Source organism: Enoplosus armatus, chromosome 20 (assembly GCF_043641665.1).
Source record: "Enoplosus armatus isolate fEnoArm2 chromosome 20, fEnoArm2.hap1, whole genome shotgun sequence".
NCBI lineage: Eukaryota > Metazoa > Chordata > Actinopteri > Centrarchiformes > Enoplosidae > Enoplosus > Enoplosus armatus.
This window is the reverse complement of record NC_092199.1, coordinates 13,259,023-13,274,707: the sequence shown is the minus strand read 5'-3', so window position 1 is coordinate 13,274,707 and position 15,685 is coordinate 13,259,023. Positions and strand designations below refer to the sequence as shown.

At 41.2% G+C, this 15,685-nt stretch overlaps 3 protein-coding genes across 4 annotated transcripts; 1 reads left to right on the top strand and 2 right to left on the bottom strand.

Moving 5' to 3' along the window:
* Nucleotides 1-98: 98 nt before the first annotated feature.
* pms2 (PMS1 homolog 2, mismatch repair system component) lies at nt 99-5,810 on the bottom strand. The gene is made up of 11 exons (XM_070926783.1): nt 5,797-5,810; nt 5,281-5,423; nt 4,856-4,942; nt 4,677-4,779; nt 4,406-4,589; nt 3,548-3,715; nt 3,152-3,249; nt 1,044-1,211; nt 843-943; nt 554-723; nt 99-419 (listed from the first exon to the last, which is right to left on the bottom strand). Exons 1-11 carry the CDS (start codon nt 5,808-5,810, stop codon nt 276-278), a joined length of 1,380 nt encoding a protein of 459 aa, XP_070782884.1. The 3' UTR covers nt 99-275.
* An 840-nt stretch (nt 5,811-6,650) lies between these two features.
* Nucleotides 6,651-15,317, top strand: eif2ak1 (eukaryotic translation initiation factor 2-alpha kinase 1). 2 transcript variants are annotated; one of them, XM_070926745.1, is made up of 15 exons: nt 6,651-6,873; nt 8,512-8,679; nt 8,817-8,953; nt 9,116-9,159; nt 9,251-9,350; nt 9,440-9,520; nt 9,620-9,713; nt 9,843-9,891; nt 10,314-10,692; nt 10,868-10,976; nt 11,152-11,258; nt 14,209-14,323; nt 14,418-14,497; nt 14,620-14,853; nt 14,988-15,317. In XM_070926745.1, exons 1-15 carry the CDS (start codon nt 6,702-6,704, stop codon nt 15,111-15,113), a joined length of 1,995 nt encoding a protein of 664 aa, XP_070782846.1. In that variant the 5' UTR covers nt 6,651-6,701; the 3' UTR covers nt 15,114-15,317. The 2 variants fall into 2 exon arrangements, with proteins under 2 accessions (XP_070782846.1, XP_070782847.1); XM_070926746.1 differs by lacking the exon at nt 6,651-6,873 and adding an exon at nt 8,160-8,237.
* LOC139303049 (ankyrin repeat domain-containing protein 61-like) lies at nt 11,086-13,564 on the bottom strand. The gene is made up of 5 exons (XM_070926747.1): nt 13,285-13,564; nt 12,886-12,980; nt 12,579-12,750; nt 12,156-12,356; nt 11,086-11,968 (listed from the first exon to the last, which is right to left on the bottom strand). Exons 1-5 carry the CDS (start codon nt 13,561-13,563, stop codon nt 11,342-11,344), a joined length of 1,374 nt encoding a protein of 457 aa, XP_070782848.1. The 5' UTR covers nt 13,564; the 3' UTR covers nt 11,086-11,341.
* Nucleotides 15,318-15,685: the final 368 nt, after the last annotated feature.

The following is a 15,685-nucleotide window of genomic DNA, read 5'->3' as shown; positions in this document are numbered from 1 at the left end:
GGCAACACATATTGTAATATATCTTGTTTATTTCACCAACTAATTAGGTGTTAAAATATAAAAAATATTATTTTGTGAAGCAAAACAAATAAAATGAGAACATATAACATACACAACACATAAGACACTAAACAGTCAATATCAAGCACTGGAACCATACAAATATATGCTACAGCATCTATGGTTTGGGCTATCGGTGCATCAGCAAGGGTGATGGTTAACAGAAATAAACAGGAATGAAAGCACATTCCAGTTATATTAACCCAGTGTAAAGTTCAGTCCTGTGAGATCATGTCCAGGTTGGCGAGGTGTCTCATGGTGGGCCTGCCGTGAGGACAGTTCCATGGATGCTCAATCTCCCCCATATGAACCAGGAGCTTCTTCATCTCACTGACACTCAGAGCAGTGCCAATCATCACCTGAAGACAGACATGAGCAAAACAATAGATAATGTCAGGAAGAAAAAAATAGTAATGTTATTCAATTAGTCTCCAACAAAACTGAGTACAAGTTGTCTTGTAAAAGTGTCTGTTCATTATCAGTATTAACTCACAGATTTTCGACAAGCTCGGGAGGCAAACATCTGCCTGACGCGGGATGGTCGACACATGACCCCTGGGCTGTCACTCAGCATGAAGATCAGCTCTTCAATGTCGGCTGGGCCAAATGTCCAGTTTTTACTGGTGGGCAGAGACACCAGTTTAACCCTCTCCATCGCCTGAGCTGCAGTCACAATAAAAAAAAATTGGTTTAATATTTGTAATCATCAAAATGGGAAATAATAGTTTTTAACTTGAGATAAAATAACCAATCAACTCTACTTGATGGTTTAATGTTCATACCGTCCTCATCTACAAGAAATTCAAAGCCGTTCTTTCTGAAAATCTCAATGTTCTCTATGAGTACATTTTCACTGACAGCAGTGAGGTGAAGCTTCTGAGGGCTGCAAATGTAAAGGAAAATACAAAAACAGATCACTGACCAGTAAAAAGGTCATTCTGAACAACAGAAAGCAAAACTTATTAACTGATTTAGATTCTTACACTATGAGTTTCTGTCCCTGGAGAGCAGTGTGCTGCTGCAGCATCTCAAAGTTGTATTTCTCATCTGTGGCATGTTGGTCAACCATGAAGATGTCCGAGTTGAGTTTGGTGATAATGAAGCCCAGGTTAAACTGACCGATGATGTCCATATGTTTGAACATGTCTTTACTGTAGGGACAAAAGAAAGATCGTTGACTGTTGTGGAAATTACACTCCAATATCGGCAAGTTCAGCTGTAGTTATAGGAGTAAAATCCTACCTGATCTCTTTCCTGAGCTCCTCCTCTGCACTCTGGTTTTCTCCAGGGTTGATCTTGGCCCTGAAGCGCCGATATCGCAGATCCTCACCGGTACTCTGTTTCTGCTGCTCCTGTAACCTCTTCACGTTCCCTGCCAGCTCTTGTAAAGAGAACCGGAGCAGCACCGTCCTCCTCTGTAGGCAGACTGCAGCATCCACCATCGAGGAGGATTTCTCAAAACAGTTTGAAAAAGTGTTTTTGGCCTCTGTAGGGAAATGTGGTTTCTCTTTCCTTGCCCTCTTGGCATCTGGGCTCACAGTACAGTCCTCGTTGGAAGTGCATGGCTCAGTCTGTGACTCTGGGTCTTTGGGAACAGTGTGACTATTGTCTGACGTTTCTTCGAATGTTTCATATTTTAGTCCGTCAGCGGCCGGTTCAGGACTGAACTCCAGGCCAGGACGCTGAATATCTGCTGTTTCCATGGTAATGTCGCAACTTGACACAGCACTGTCTTTTTCAGGGTCTGTATCACTGCAAAACATCTTTCCGTACCTGAACCCATCTAGCACCGACTTTCCCAATGGGGAGCATTTAGCTAGATCTCTTGTGGGTTTCAAAGGAGATTCTGGACTTGGGCTGCAGGTAGGAGGTTTGACATTGCCCTTAAAAAAAGACTGCAGTGTTTTCTGCGTTGGGCCACAGTTGGCCGCTTTTGCCATACTTGACTTGTCACCAGACCTGGAGCTGTGGTGACTTGAAAAAGCTGCTTTTAGGCTGGCCAGGTTTACGGACGATTTTGGGCTCTGAGTCACCGGATCCATGTACTCTCCAGGTTCTGGCATGTTCTCATTAGACCGGACAACCTGACAGATTTCTGATGCAGACGTTGTATCTAGAGACAGACAAACAGTCAAAATAAAAGCAATGGAATGGAAAAGTGATTATTCCTAAAAATCTCAGTGATATTTCTCTGCTATAATACCAATATAAACATCTTATGATCTGTTCTTACTGGTGCTGGGTATGGGCGTGTAGTTCAGGCTGATCTTGTTGACTCCAGCCTCATACATGTTGACAAGAGAGGTCTTCAGAATAGCTAGCAGGAGTTTCTCCTCCTGAAGGAATATCTGTCGTTTGTCTGGTGTTACGTTCACATCCACACACTCTGAAATAATAACACCAAAACGCTCATGTAGCACAGAAAGTCAGCGTGCGTTTCAGAAATGAACCTTCAGTTTAGCAATTTTCTTACCAGAGGCAACAGCTATGTTCAAGGCAACAAATGGATATTGATGTCTGTTGTACATATGATACACTTCATTCACAACTTTGGTCACCTGCGAATTGGGAATAAGCAGATGTTAGGCTGAAGTGTAACGACTAAAAAATAGTAATGTAGTTGCAAGCAGATAAGTGTTTAGTGATGTATTCGTCAACAGCTATAACTCTGTGGGAATCCAAGTGGAGGCTGGTCTATGAACAAATGAATGACAATATAGTAAAACACAGTTGTAATAATATAAAATATATCTTCATAGAAGAAGTTGACAAATACTGTACATCTATTAACACATAAAATGTCCTTATTTGCTTAGAGTAATGTGTTATAAGCCATTATTTAACGTTTGTATACTGCTTATAAATGCTAAATCGGGGGACTTAAACTTAAATGAATTACCTTAACAGGATCACATGGCCGGTTGTTAATGAAAAAGAACTGCCTGTCTGTGGCACTTCTCCCAACACCATGATCTCCTCGTGACACAAACCCTGCGATGCTGCCAAAACAGAGATTTTAATAAAGGGGAAAAAAAACGCTTTGGGTGCAAAGAAGGCATACACAGGACTCCCATGCAATGGTGTCACTCACGTAAACAGCTGTTTGGGTAGATCTGCGTCTTTGAGTCCATATTCTTCAATAACATTTTCTGTGGGAGACACTTGCTGAAAAGGCAGAAGACTCTGTAGCTGCAAGAACACACAACATTGAAATTAAACATTTAACAAACCAAATAAGGCAATGTGACAAACAATGTGCATCTCATTTGCATAGCATTTCCTCTAAGGGTTGGGGAGATTCTTCAACTCTTGGATTTCGACTTAAATACCAATTTAACTTAAATAAACTCAACAATGAACATTCAGAAAGAGGATTAGTCTAAGATTGTTTTATTTAGTTCCAGGCAGCATCTTGGACAGACTGACACCTTCAGCAGATTACAAATAAACAGCATAGTCGAGAAAAGTGTGAAACCAAAGTTCCAACCTGCTTTGGTCCATATATCGCCCCTATGTTGTCTCTCATACTCTGGCTGCCACTGGTGGTGAGGACCGTGCTGCGCTTCCCCTGCCCATTTTGGTTGGAGCAGGTAATACGCACTCCTGTAGAAATTATACAGTAGGACTGCAGGACATGTATCATTTTGGCATACTCCTGAAAATACAGAAGAATGAAATATTTGGGATTAAAGATCAATGACATAGGTAATTTAATTAGCCATTGATTGGCTCTAAACTAAGAAATTCAAATATACCATATGAAAAATGAGAAGGCAATACAAGTTATATGTTCTGAGAAGAGAATTTTACTTCAGAATCCTTTCATTTATTTATTTTAGGTTAAATACGTCATTTTCACTCTATTCACAATGGTGTTTTTCTATGTTTTTGCCCCATTACTTTGTTCCATTTCTGCCAACCATTTTCATTTTTTAATTGATGAATGTGTTTTTCCTATCCTCCTGACATCCACTGGGTTGAAAATCACACAAAGTCTAGAAACTGTGATGATGATCCATCGCACTGAACATTTATATTGTGTTATAATACATTTGGAAGCATGGATTGCAATTACAAAGTCTTCCAGGTGGAAAAATGGGCATTGTCAAAATGGGATGTGAATTTGGTTGTTTCTTGCCTTAAGAAGGTTGCTGGTCACACTCTTCCCACCATGTATTGAGTGCACCACTCCTCTGTTACCATGCAATGATTAAGTAATTTTGACAAAAGGTATTAACAACTAAATGTTCACTGTCTACTATCAGGAGTTTCATAAGATGTATATGATTTGTAATCACATAGTAGACTAAAACATGAAGAAACATGGGACTGATCCTTTAATGACCTTCTTAATATTGCGTTGGAACTCCTTGTGTCGAACAGGTAGGGTGTAGAAGAGCTGCTGCAGGCTGACTGTGCAGCCCTGCTGCCGGGGATGGGGTGACCGCTGCACTAGGTGGCCTTTGTGGTCAAACACCAGCTTGGTCCCCACCTGGCTGGACTCATGGCATGTCACCACACTCAGGTTACTGTAGCGGGGGGGGGATTTCAGCTGATGAGGTGACAAATAATATAGGTTCATGCGTGGAATTCATGTGGCTGTCGAAGTGTTTTACCTCAGAGCACATAAAGAGCTGAGTGCTTCACCTCTGAAGCCAAATGTTTCCACGTGGATGAGATCAGAGAAATCCCGTAGCTTTGACGTGTGATGCTTCAGTGCTGTGGAACAGACGGACGAAGTTTTACTTACCAAAAAGATCAAGTAGACTTTGAGATAAACAAAGCTGACACTTACTCAGTCCTTCAAAGTTGGCCTCTTCTACTCCTCTGCCATTGTCTGACACTTCCACCAGTTCAGCTCCACACTCCTTCAGCCTGACATCTGGAACATGCAACGATGTGATACTGAACATAACATTGACAAGCAATCATAACCATCTTGTTCCAGGTGGGCTGCCGTCAATTGAGTTTTAGCCCATATTTTAGGCTAAACCAATATCTCCTATTGTACTGGACTGTAAAACATTGGACACCTTGTCATTTTAACAAAGATAGAACCATTATTTTGTCTGCATCTACAACTGTAGCTCTCATGAGTGATAGGTGGGCTATCAAAAACCTCATCAGCAAACAGAAAACCCCAGTATCATGCTTCAGCTCATTAAAAAAAAGAAAAAGACAGATAAAGGAATGTGCGATAGTATGTGAATAAATACTTACCAACGTTAGTGGCCCCTGCATCGATGCTGTTTTCCACCAGCTCTTTGACAGCAGTGGCCAGAGTCAGCACCACCTGTCCTGAGCAGATCTGATGCACCGAGTGCTTGTCAATGGCCATGATGGCTCCGGCAGGTTCAGAGCTGCTGAGAAAAAAAACAGAATTCAGTGACAATGATGTATAACTTTGCCCTCTGCTAAATATATATTGCAGCAACAGGGCTATACATGTACTTCTACCTAAAAAAAACCTCAGATGTTGTAAGCTCTTTAAACCATGTCCTCTGATCTGTGATGAATATATGAGGATTGTGGGAATTTCAGGTGACTTAATTTGAAAATGTAAATGAAATTGCTTGGTTATACTTATTATACTATATTGTAGAGTGGCTCTATCGTTCTAGTAAGAACTTTTGTTTCATTGGATGCCAAGTAAGGATGGATTTAGATTTGCATGGTGTGAAAACAAAAATATCTGCAGGCAAGTTAAATAAAGAAACACTCTGGTAGCTAACTTACCAAGCATCAGACATCTTCAAAGAGTGAAAAGCTTCAGGAGGAAGTCACGTGTGTCCTAAGATTACGATATTATGTGACTCTATCTTGGAAGAGACACTACTTAGTCGCCATTGTCAAGTGTAGCTTTTAACTAACTGTTAGTGGTAAAAATGTCAGTGCAGCCGTTTCACCACATCATGTTGTAAACACAAAAGTGAAGCTGTACCGCGCGGACTGCGCAGTGTCCGCGAGCGTCACCCGTGCGCACAACTGCGCAGTTTGACTTTTTAAAAGTAATAATATAAAATGTTGAGTGTGTAAAACAGCAACCTCACAAAACAAAGCTAACATATAAGAGTGATAACAACGTCAAAAAAAATGATATCGAGGTACATAAATATGTATTATCGAAACCGTTGCCTCAAACTTTGATGCATTTCATCACCAAACACACCGGAATCTGGAGTGTTAGGGCGCATGTGCAACTATCTCATATTGTAGAAAACGAATAAATCGCTGTTTGTTGCAGGGTCATTCTTAATGGTTTGAAGCTGTACAGTTATATTTATATTATAACACAAAATGTCTGTTGATTTTATACTGTTATTTTGATTAAAACTGTTTAGTAGCAGTTTAGCTTGTTGTAAGTCAAGCACGTACATTGTCAGACGGTCCCTCAACTACTACCACTGCCGTTGAATCATGGCCGTCTATTGACATGACCGACAGTACGCCTGTGCCATATGGGGCTCTAGAGAAAAAGCTCTCACTGTGTCTTCTGAAAGACTCACGCGATGTAAGCATTTGGGAAGTCATGATTTAACGAGTAGTCTGAGGCGTATCACTGCAGATGTGAGATAGCTGTTGTGAATTGGTTTTAAAATAAGTACTTTGTTTTGTCAAGTCATCATTATTCACATGCTGAAATGTACAGTTCAACGTCAAACCATGGACTCCTGCTGTCGGAGGATTGTTCTGGAAGCAGCAGTAACCTTTTGGTCCACCGCAACATTAAAACCATCAGGAGGCATGAGGTTGAGAGCAACGTTAGCCTGTTAAGTTTGGCAAGTGAAGAGGACGATGAAGTCCAGTTTGACAGTAAGCAGCTTTTCTTCTCGTGCTTAATGTTTCTACCTAGTGTTATGTTATCGTTTACCCAGCCCTATTAAGGAAACATTAGTGGCGCTAATCCCACATTACTTGACACAGTGACGCCAGAATGAGACGTCTGATGTTGAGTTTACAGTGTTGATTGGCTGTCTTATTTTAACTGGCAGGGGCGTAGTTAAGGATTTATAGGCCATGTGAACAACAACGTGACTCTAACCCCCCCCAGCCGTAGTGTTGAGCCCCCCCCCCCCCCCGCCGCCACTACTCCAGCATGTGAACACATATCAGAAAACTTTGTTCGCATACCAGTTCATGTAGTTTGTGCAAGTTTGTATGACAACAGAATATCCGGTCGAATAAATGGTCACATGACAAAACATTACCAAATTCGGTTTCCATCATCCCAAACACCTGTCCACACCTGTGCAACATGCCTTTCACTAATCCGACTCATTCCTAATCCACATTATGGGGTTTGAGCAGTAATCAGATAGTAGTTGTGAGATTTTAATGACCCAACATCCACCAGTAGCCCCACTTTCAGAATCTCTATAGCAAGACAAAGTTTATCTAGCTTGCACAGGAAAATATAGCCACATTTTATTCCAGTTGTTTCAAATTAATATTGTTTATCTTCTAGGACAGTCATTGTTGTACCATATTTTTGCACTTGTAGAGTTCAGTGTAATGGTCATTATTACACTCTTGGGCAACAGAATCCTGACTTTTAGATCCTAGTATTCAAAATCAGTGGATCCTACATTTCCCATGCAATTTAAAAGCGTCTTTCATTAGACCCTCCCTGCCTGTTAAATGCAGCCATCTTTTACAGGCTAGTAGAGTAGTAGTACTCTGCATGACGAGTAAATTGACCTTCATGTGTAAAATCAGGTTTAATCTTCTAGTGACATTATTGGGATGTACAATCAGGTCAAATCTTTGTCAGCAATTCATTTCTGCTACAAAACATGTCGAGACTTGCCACTCCACACACTCTGCAGTATGATGAAATGAGAGTAAAGAATTCAGGCAACTTTGCCAGAGGAAACAGCCCCTCCTTCCTGTTCTGGCACAGTGACCAAGTGCCTCAGCTCGGTCATGTGTTTATAGAGAGTACAGTTGGTGGAGGAGGCTAGTTGAGAGGCTAGCTGGAACAGGCAGATAAGCATTATTGCTGTGCACGCCCCTTTATGTATAAACAAGATGAGCTCATTTTCTGCCTTGGAGGTGAACAGGATATTCATTACTACATCTCTGAGTGCTTGATATTGGACCAAAAGGGTTTTTATACAGAAAAATGGACCAAGGAGACAAAAACATTGTTGAAATGATAGCAAAAGTAATTGAAGAAGGTAAGAATATAGAGAGGAAATATTGTGGTTATATGTGTATTTGATTTTGGTTGGAGTTCGACAAAGTCAAATATCATCTAAATTCTGTTGTTTTGTGCTACAATCTCCATTTTGAGCCTTTTAGGGGAAGTTTCATTGTAAAAATGACGCAAGAACAAAACGGAACAAAGAATCATGCCCAAACAGTGAATTCTTTCATTATGATTATTGTAATTTACCACTTCCTCTTTCCTCTTCCTCCTTTTAAATTTTTGCTGTGTATGTGTACGCTCAGCTTCCGACACAGACAATAACCACGAGGTTTTGATGGCTGGTAGACATTACCCGTCCATCCACGAGTTTGCCTCAGCAATCCCCAACCACCTTCTCCTGGGGTCCCTACTGGAGCACCTGTGCTTCGTCTACGAGAGCAATCCAGCGCGCTCACGTATGCTGTTTAAAGGTATGTACTGAGATGTTGTTTAAAAACTGTAAATACATGTTTAGCATTCTGTCCCTGCGTCAGGCTGTGTGTGAAGCATTTTGAGATTATTGTTTGTTATTAATTCCAAATTCATTATTTTGCCGTCCCTCTGATAGTCATTGGCCAACGTTTAGCTGCCATGAACCTTCTCTCGCCTTTGGCTGTAAGTGATGAGTTCAGCACCGTCAGACTCCAGCACAATCGGGCCTTCACTGAGCTGCTTCATGCTGCCAGCTCCTCGCTGTACCCACAGGTAACTATACACATCATCTGTATGTCCACAAGGAGTCTTTGTAATCTTATTATTAAGATTTGCACTTGGTATAATAGACATTGTCAATAAGAGTATTGATCTAGCTGGTTCTTATCATGTACACAGTGTGGTTACGGTGTTTATCCTCATCTCATTTTGCAGGGCCAGCAATGTTTCGGCACTAACACACACAATTCTTCTGTAAGGTAAGCTAAGTAGTTTATAATGTTGAGTAGACTCAAAGGAATATTCCTGCAGTGTCATGTGAGAGAGATGTCTGTTTTTGCCTTCCCACAGGCCCAAGGAGGGACTGTTTCAAGCGCAGACGTCCCGGTATCTTAGTGAATTTGAAGAAATATGTAAACTTGGAAAAGGATCATATGGAAATGTTTTTAAGGTATTTTACTCCCTCATACTATTTTTTAACAAACTCCTCATGAGTTGAGTTGATCAACACAATCAATTATGTTTGATGTCATCTTGTAGGTTATGAACAAACTGGATGGACAGCATTATGCTGTGAAGAAAATTCTCATCAAAAAAGTCTCAAAGGATGACTGCATGAAGGTGGGCCATCTGTGTTTTATCAATACACCAGTTTTATGCCCGCAATGCAGAGATATAATGGACTAATAATAATGATAATAATATTTTGTTTTGCTCTAGGTCCTCAGGGAAGTCAAAGTGTTGTCCAGCCTGCAGCATGGAAATGTTGTGGGCTATCACACTGCGTGGATGGAGCATGTTCAGCCTGCGGCATGTGAGTATTAAACTGCTGTCCTGCGGCAGGTTTGTTGGGCTGAGTTACTATTCACGCAGTTTAGTGAACAATTACACTGACTGTTCTTATCTAAACACAAGCTTTATGTGAAAAACGTGTTTGTTGCAGATCCTGAATCTCTCCTGCCTGCACTGGAATCACCTGGACAACAGGACAGGTAGGATCCAACGTTAACTGATCTTACATGTGAAGTGTTATGGACATTTTTCACCATTTTGTCCATTTGACCATTGTCATTGTGTAAACAAAATGTAAAACTATTTTTCAATAAGATACTCCGTATATTGACCGATAATGGAATTAATTGCAGCCCTAGTATTATTTATTAGGTTTATTGATCCTTTACCTTCAGGTGGTCTGCTTTAGATTAATTACGTAGCACAAATGAATCAGCAAGTTTTATATTAAAAATCATTTTTCTTGTGATTGGCCACTAAAGTTTTGGATTAAACATTTCTGCTAAGAATGTATTATTTATATTATTATTAAAAAACACTATTTTTGCTGCAGTATTTATCTCAGGGCATGTAGATGCAATAACAGTCATTATTTAATCTATCTCGACTCTTTCATTCCCAGTTCTGGTGAGAGCCCTGACGGCAGCAGCTACTCGATAGTTTTCCAAAGCCTCAGTCAAACACCGACCAAGGCTGCTTCAAGTGCCAAAGTACCCCCAAGAGAGACCCAGACCACCAAAGCTTTAGTTCCAACCCAAGAAAAAGACCAGGTGGTGTGCCCAAAGACGATGCGCCAGATTCCCGAGAACTACGTCCCCTGTGTGTTCCTGGGACGGCGAGGTCCCGTGAAGAGCTCCAAATGTCCTGCCATGGGTTGGGACAGTTCAGCACTGTCAGAGGAGGAGTCCAGCAGGAGTAGCATCGAACTGAACAACAACCCCTGCATCGACAGGGAATGTCAGCAGTGGGCTGACAAACACACAGCAAAGCCTTCTAAAGAGGTAGGTGCTTGAACAGGCTTTCAGTGATCAGACAAATGATTGGAAAGGCTAAAAAAACACTGACATGTTTTATAGCTTACTGATAGTAAAAAGTGTGATTTTTGTTTCTGAACTCTTAAACTGTACTCTTAAAAACAATGTGAAGTTTTCAGTTATGGTTCGGCTGTATCTGCAGGTACACTTCCACCTGATGCTCTACATCCAGATGCAGCTGTGTGAGAGCTCACTGAAGGACTGGATCTCTGACAGGAACACCAAGCCCAAAGAGGAACAGACCTCGAGATGTAAACACATGTATTACTTTACATATTATTGTTATTATTGTTTCATTACAGATTATATTTATCAAGAGCACACAACTTTTATTACTTAATTTAACTTCATTCAGATTTATTTCACATCTGTTCTCAGATATAAAAGACAATGTTGGAAAAAAATATTTTATTTTTGTGTTTTCAGGCCCTTATGGTTGTGTTGATACCGAACACACACTCGGCTTGCTGAGGAAGATCCTTGAAGGAGTGGAGTACATTCACTCCAGGGGAATCATGCACAGAGACCTGAAGGTAAACTCTGATAGATTTGATTTGATCAGCATATGTTTGAGGTTATCAAATTTAATAGCTTAATGTAAACCAACCGTCAACCGTTAAATAGGAGCAATATCAAATGAGCTATCAAAAGAGTCCTGTTCGTCATCTGTCACAAAGGAAATGTGTAGATCTTCCCAGTAGTTGACTACAGAGTCATATAGCCTCTCGGGCAGGAGTTTACGCAACTCTCCTCTCTTGTCATGGACATGTTTTAGATGAATGTCACTCTTGCAAATATCCTGAAGCCTCCTTGGCTGCTGAGTGAATTTCAGTAGCTGGTCTCTCTGCTTGAAGAAACATGGTAGCATCAAGGTAGCGGGCAGGTGGCCGCTCTTGTTGTAGACTGAGAGTGGGGAGGTCAGACTGAGGAGTTTCATCAGCAGAGAGCTGTTCCTTATATTAGGTCTGTGGTTCAGGAACAGGAACAGACAGCTCTCCCCTGCGTTGCTCAGCTTATTGATGTTGGCTCTGTACCTGAGCAGCAGGTCCACCACCTCCTTGTTGCCCATGCTGCAGGCCATCTGTAAAGGTGTCATTCCAGCTTTGTTCACCACATCGGGCTCTGCCCCCTGCTCAAGCAGCTCAGAGACGCAGCTAATGTCGTCCTCCAGGGTTTTAGTTGTCTTCATAGCCATTGCCACAACAGACATGTGCAGAGGAGAGTTCTCAGTGTATTTCACCACCTTGGAAATAGTCAAGAATTTACTTGAATTTAATGAAGGACAGACATAGAACTGCATGCACACATTTCAGTAAAGTGAGGGCAAAGGGGAATCGTTGGGTGTCACTTATGAATCTCTATACACAGAAATGTGATTCAAACTCATAGCAAAAAGAAATACAGCAACAAAAAACAACAACAACACGAACCATGTTGATATCTGCTCCCTCCTTGATCAAGCTGGCTATAATGTCCTTATGGAGCATCCCAGCAGCCATATGCAGGGGCGTCATCCCACAGCTGTTCACCGCATTAACATCAGCACCATAGCTGGCCAGAATCTGGACAGCAGACAGAGCTGTGCAGTGCACTGATAGGTGGAGAGCTGTCTGGTGACTCTTCCCCTCCACCTAGAGTGGAACCACAACAAACACACACCTTTGGGTTAGGAGAACATTTCAAAAGGAATTATTAAATCTATTTAGTATCAGATATTTTACATTTAAACATCACAAATTACTCGTGACTTGTGACTTTTTCTTCTTTCTTTACTTGTGAATTTCACAGATAGGAGGTTCAATTAGTGCAAAAAAGAGGCTAAACATTGATTTGCTGTATGACAAACTTTTCACCTCTGCATTGACGTCTACACTGTGCTCACAGAGGAGACGTAGACAGGCCTCCGCCTGCCTATGCATGGCGATCATAGTGGCCTGGACCTTGGAACCTGGTTTTGGCCAAGTAGTCAGGATGCTCGGCCAACTGGCAATCACCAAGTGCAGAGTGGTTCGACCGAGCTGGTCCCTGTGATAGAGGCCAAGACAGTGAAACTGGTGCAGATGGCAAGATGTCATCTTTTTATTGGAACCAGTGGCATGTATTTCATTGTATTGGGTGTCAATCAATGTGTAGTATGTATATCTGTGTGTTTGTCCAGACCTCATTTCAGGGTCTGCCCCTGCTGACAGCAGGCTCTGCATGCTCTTTACTCTTCTGTAAGAGGCAGCTAGGTGAAGGGGGAGGATAGCAAGGCCCTAAGGCAAGGCAAGGCAAGACATGACAAGACAAACTGGAACACTGTAAAACACAAATATGTTGCAGTCTAACACTACAAGGACTTTATTTTTTACTTTTTTCATTTATTTTCACAAATTGAATGATGACATTGGAGCACAAACGCGTGAGCTTCTTGTGGTTATCATTAATTTGGCGACATTAAAATATGTAAGATGCTATGTTTTTGTCCATGTAACAGTTTTTATGTAAAGTGAAACTTACATTTAACATGTTTCAATTCTCACAAGTAATAATACAAAAAGGTTGCATTGTTGTAGTTACCTTCCAGAAAACTTCTTTGGGTGCATTGTCCTGAATCTTGATGAGAAAATTGCACCCATACTTTTTTGACATGTCCTCAATACGTCCCACGTCTTCATCCATAACTGCAGTATAGAATTCATTGTTGTTACGCTTCATAACACTGCTGCTCCTCTCCTCGGGTTGCTTGCTCTCCTCCAACATGACCAGGCATTGCAGCTTCACTGCTGTCTGTGTTTGGTCTTTCAGAAGGTGTGAGGTGGTTGAAAGCTGGTTTGTCTGGTTTGCCGCTGAAAACATATTTCTGTGAGGCGTTTGGCACTCTGAGGAGAGAAAATTAGAATGCCTATTAGCTACTTCTGTATTCTGTGTTTGGTAGTTTCAGAGTCTACTTCTGTTCTCAGCCAGTCTGATTTTATCATGTAGGTTTGAGAGTTACGTGTCAAAGTTTGATGGACAGTCTCTCTGCCACAACTGATAACTTCTTGCTGCGTGCGGGGCCAATTATGGGGACTGGTGACACCCCTCTGAGTAATTTACAGGTCGTTGTGGCACTCTAAGGAAAGCAGGTCATTATTACTTTGTGGAAGCCTACATGCTTATCAATCCATCATTTGAAATGCAGGAAATAAAGAACAGTTTGTCCAAATTTGAATAGAGTAGTTTATGTGATATGAAGCACTGGATATTTCTGAATCATCTGTCCTTTTTGCAGTGGCTTCATCCAGTATCTACATGAGAGTCATGTAGTATGTATCTTCCCATCAGAGCCTTTATGGGGAAAATGTATAGAAAATAAGTGTAGATTTAGACTGTAATGTTAAATGGTCTAAAACCCTGAACTTGTTGATTTCTGCTCTTAATATGTTATATGAAACACTTACATGGAAAAACCAATCTTTACACCCAGTGACATATGGAACTAATTGTAATGTCTTTCCACAGCCAAGGAACATTTTCCTCCATGGTCATGACTGCCATGTTCGGATTGGGGACTTTGGTTTGGCCTGCAGGGATATAATAATGGATGGCCATAACAGCTCCATCTCACCTAGCAGTGGTAATAGTGCACCTTCTAATGACGCAGTACCTCACAGAACCACCAGTAGATGGTGCTATTAGCTTTAAAGTCACATTTCTGGTGTATTTTGCAGATTCCTCACACACTACAGGTGTTGGCACTTATGTATATGCTGCACCAGAACAACTGGAGGGCTCCCATTATGATTCAAAGGTAAACAAATTAATAGTATTACAACTAAATGATGATGAATTCAGACCTTCAGACCTTCCATCCTTTCTGTTACATTTGTAACAACTGTCTAAACTTTATTTGTATTGTTGTTGCTCTCCCAGTCAGACATGTACAGCATCGGAGTGCTGGCTCTTGAGCTATTCCAGCCCTTTGGGACAGAAATGGAGCGGGTCCGGACCCTTGGGGACCTGAGAGAGGGGAAAATCCCAGATTCGTTCTGCCACAGGTGGCCTGTCCTGACTAAGTACATCATGAAGCTGACAAGTAAAGAGCCTGATGTTCGACCCACGTCCAGCCAGCTTCTACAGAGTGAACTCTTCTGCAACAAAGACATAGTATGTGGGGATAAACGTATATATATTTTTATATATTTCTATCCAGGAAGGATTAATCACATTTGCATCTGCAGTTAGGTTCCTAATAATAATAATTAGTAACCAATTTTAAAAATGTTTTCTTTCCCCCTCAGGTGATCCATGGTTTGCAGAGAAGGGTTGAAGAGCAGGAGGAAGAGATCATGCAGCTGAGGAGACAGATCACTCGGCTTCAGAGCTCACAAGTCACAGTTCATTTCTCTGAGTCGGACAAGACCTGAGCCTTAAGAATCTCAACACTCCACAGACTGTGAAAACTTGATTTAATCAACCACTGCTGTACTATGTTTTAGTGACTTGGTACAAGTGGTTGAGCGTGTGTGTGTGTGTGTGTGTGTGTAGGCATTTGAGTGTGTCTTGTACACCTGGATGTAAGGGTGCAATTATTTATCTTCATTCAGCTGTTCCAATAAAACCTATTTCTAAGGCAATATGTGATTATTGATAATTTCAGATGTTGCTTTGAAAATATTACACTTATAACAAATTGAAAAAGTGACCTACAAGCAGAATTGACTATGTCTATTATGATTTTGTGCAGCTTCTTGATCCTGAAGAAGAAGCTGCCCATTGTCAGCAAATTTAACAGCAGAAAAGGTGTGGACACAATAAGCCTTCTGATTTTGAGGGAACATTGGCACATTTATTTCCGTGTATGTATGTTCAAACATTTCTTTGTTCTCTGGCCTGTACATGTGGTTGGCAGTGGTTTACAGGTTGAGTAGCTGGTCACAGGAGATGCACTCATATTTTGAGAACTTTAATAGTGGAAAATACTGTGGGTACTCAGTAT